Here is a 593-nt window from a genome sequence, read left to right as displayed (position 1 = left end):
CTCTCCTACTGATAAAATCCCTCAGGAGCTCCTGTTGGCAAAGGAAAGAGAGGCAGATGGCGCTATCCAGCACGCAGAATCTCGGGGTTTAAACAGAATTTAAAGCGGTAGGGGGTAACAGCATGCAGTGTGTGTGTGTGGGGGGATGTTGTGCTCCGGTACCTCCTGCTCGTGCAGGTCCTCCAGCCAGTTCCCGACGCGCACCCCCCGCCCGTAGGCCGCCATGGCGGGCCCGGCACCGCGCGTCCCGCGTCGCCATGGCGACCGCGCTGCCCGGTGATTGGCCAACGGGAGCGAGGCTGAGGGAGGGGCGGGGCGAGGATGCTGAGCGGGAGGATGCGGGGGGATCGTTGGGGTGGGGAAGGAGCTTTTGGGGTCACCCGGTCCGACCGTGTGTCTTGCACTGCCAGGTCTGCACTAAACCATGTTCCCAAGCGCCACATCTGCACGTCTTTTAACGCCTCCACCGCTGCCCTGGGCATCCTGCGCCAGCGCTTGACAACCCTTTCGCTGGATAAATGCTCCCCGATATCCAGTCTGAACCTCAACAGGCGCAACCTGAGGATGTTTTCTCTTCTCCCATCACTTACTAC

At 61.4% G+C, this 593-nt stretch overlaps 1 protein-coding gene across 1 annotated transcript in view; it reads right to left on the bottom strand.

The window, feature by feature from the left end:
• The window catches only part of CFAP161 (cilia and flagella associated protein 161), a 6,439-nt gene extending 6,189 nt beyond the window's left edge, over positions 1-250 (bottom strand). Inside the window, exon 1 of the mRNA XM_027644660.1 lies at positions 163-250. Coding sequence (XP_027500461.1) covers positions 163-225 — 63 coding nt within the window. The 5' untranslated portion in view covers positions 226-250. The remainder of the gene's footprint in view (positions 1-162) is intronic.
• Positions 251-593: the final 343 nt, after the last annotated feature.

The sequence above is a fragment of the Corapipo altera genome, unplaced genomic scaffold (genome assembly GCF_003945725.1).
Source record: "Corapipo altera isolate COAL_440 unplaced genomic scaffold, ASM394572v1 50, whole genome shotgun sequence".
Classification (NCBI taxonomy): Eukaryota; Metazoa; Chordata; class Aves; order Passeriformes; family Pipridae; genus Corapipo; species Corapipo altera.
Note: the sequence above shows the minus strand (reverse complement) of the source record. Positions and strands in the feature narration are given on the sequence as shown.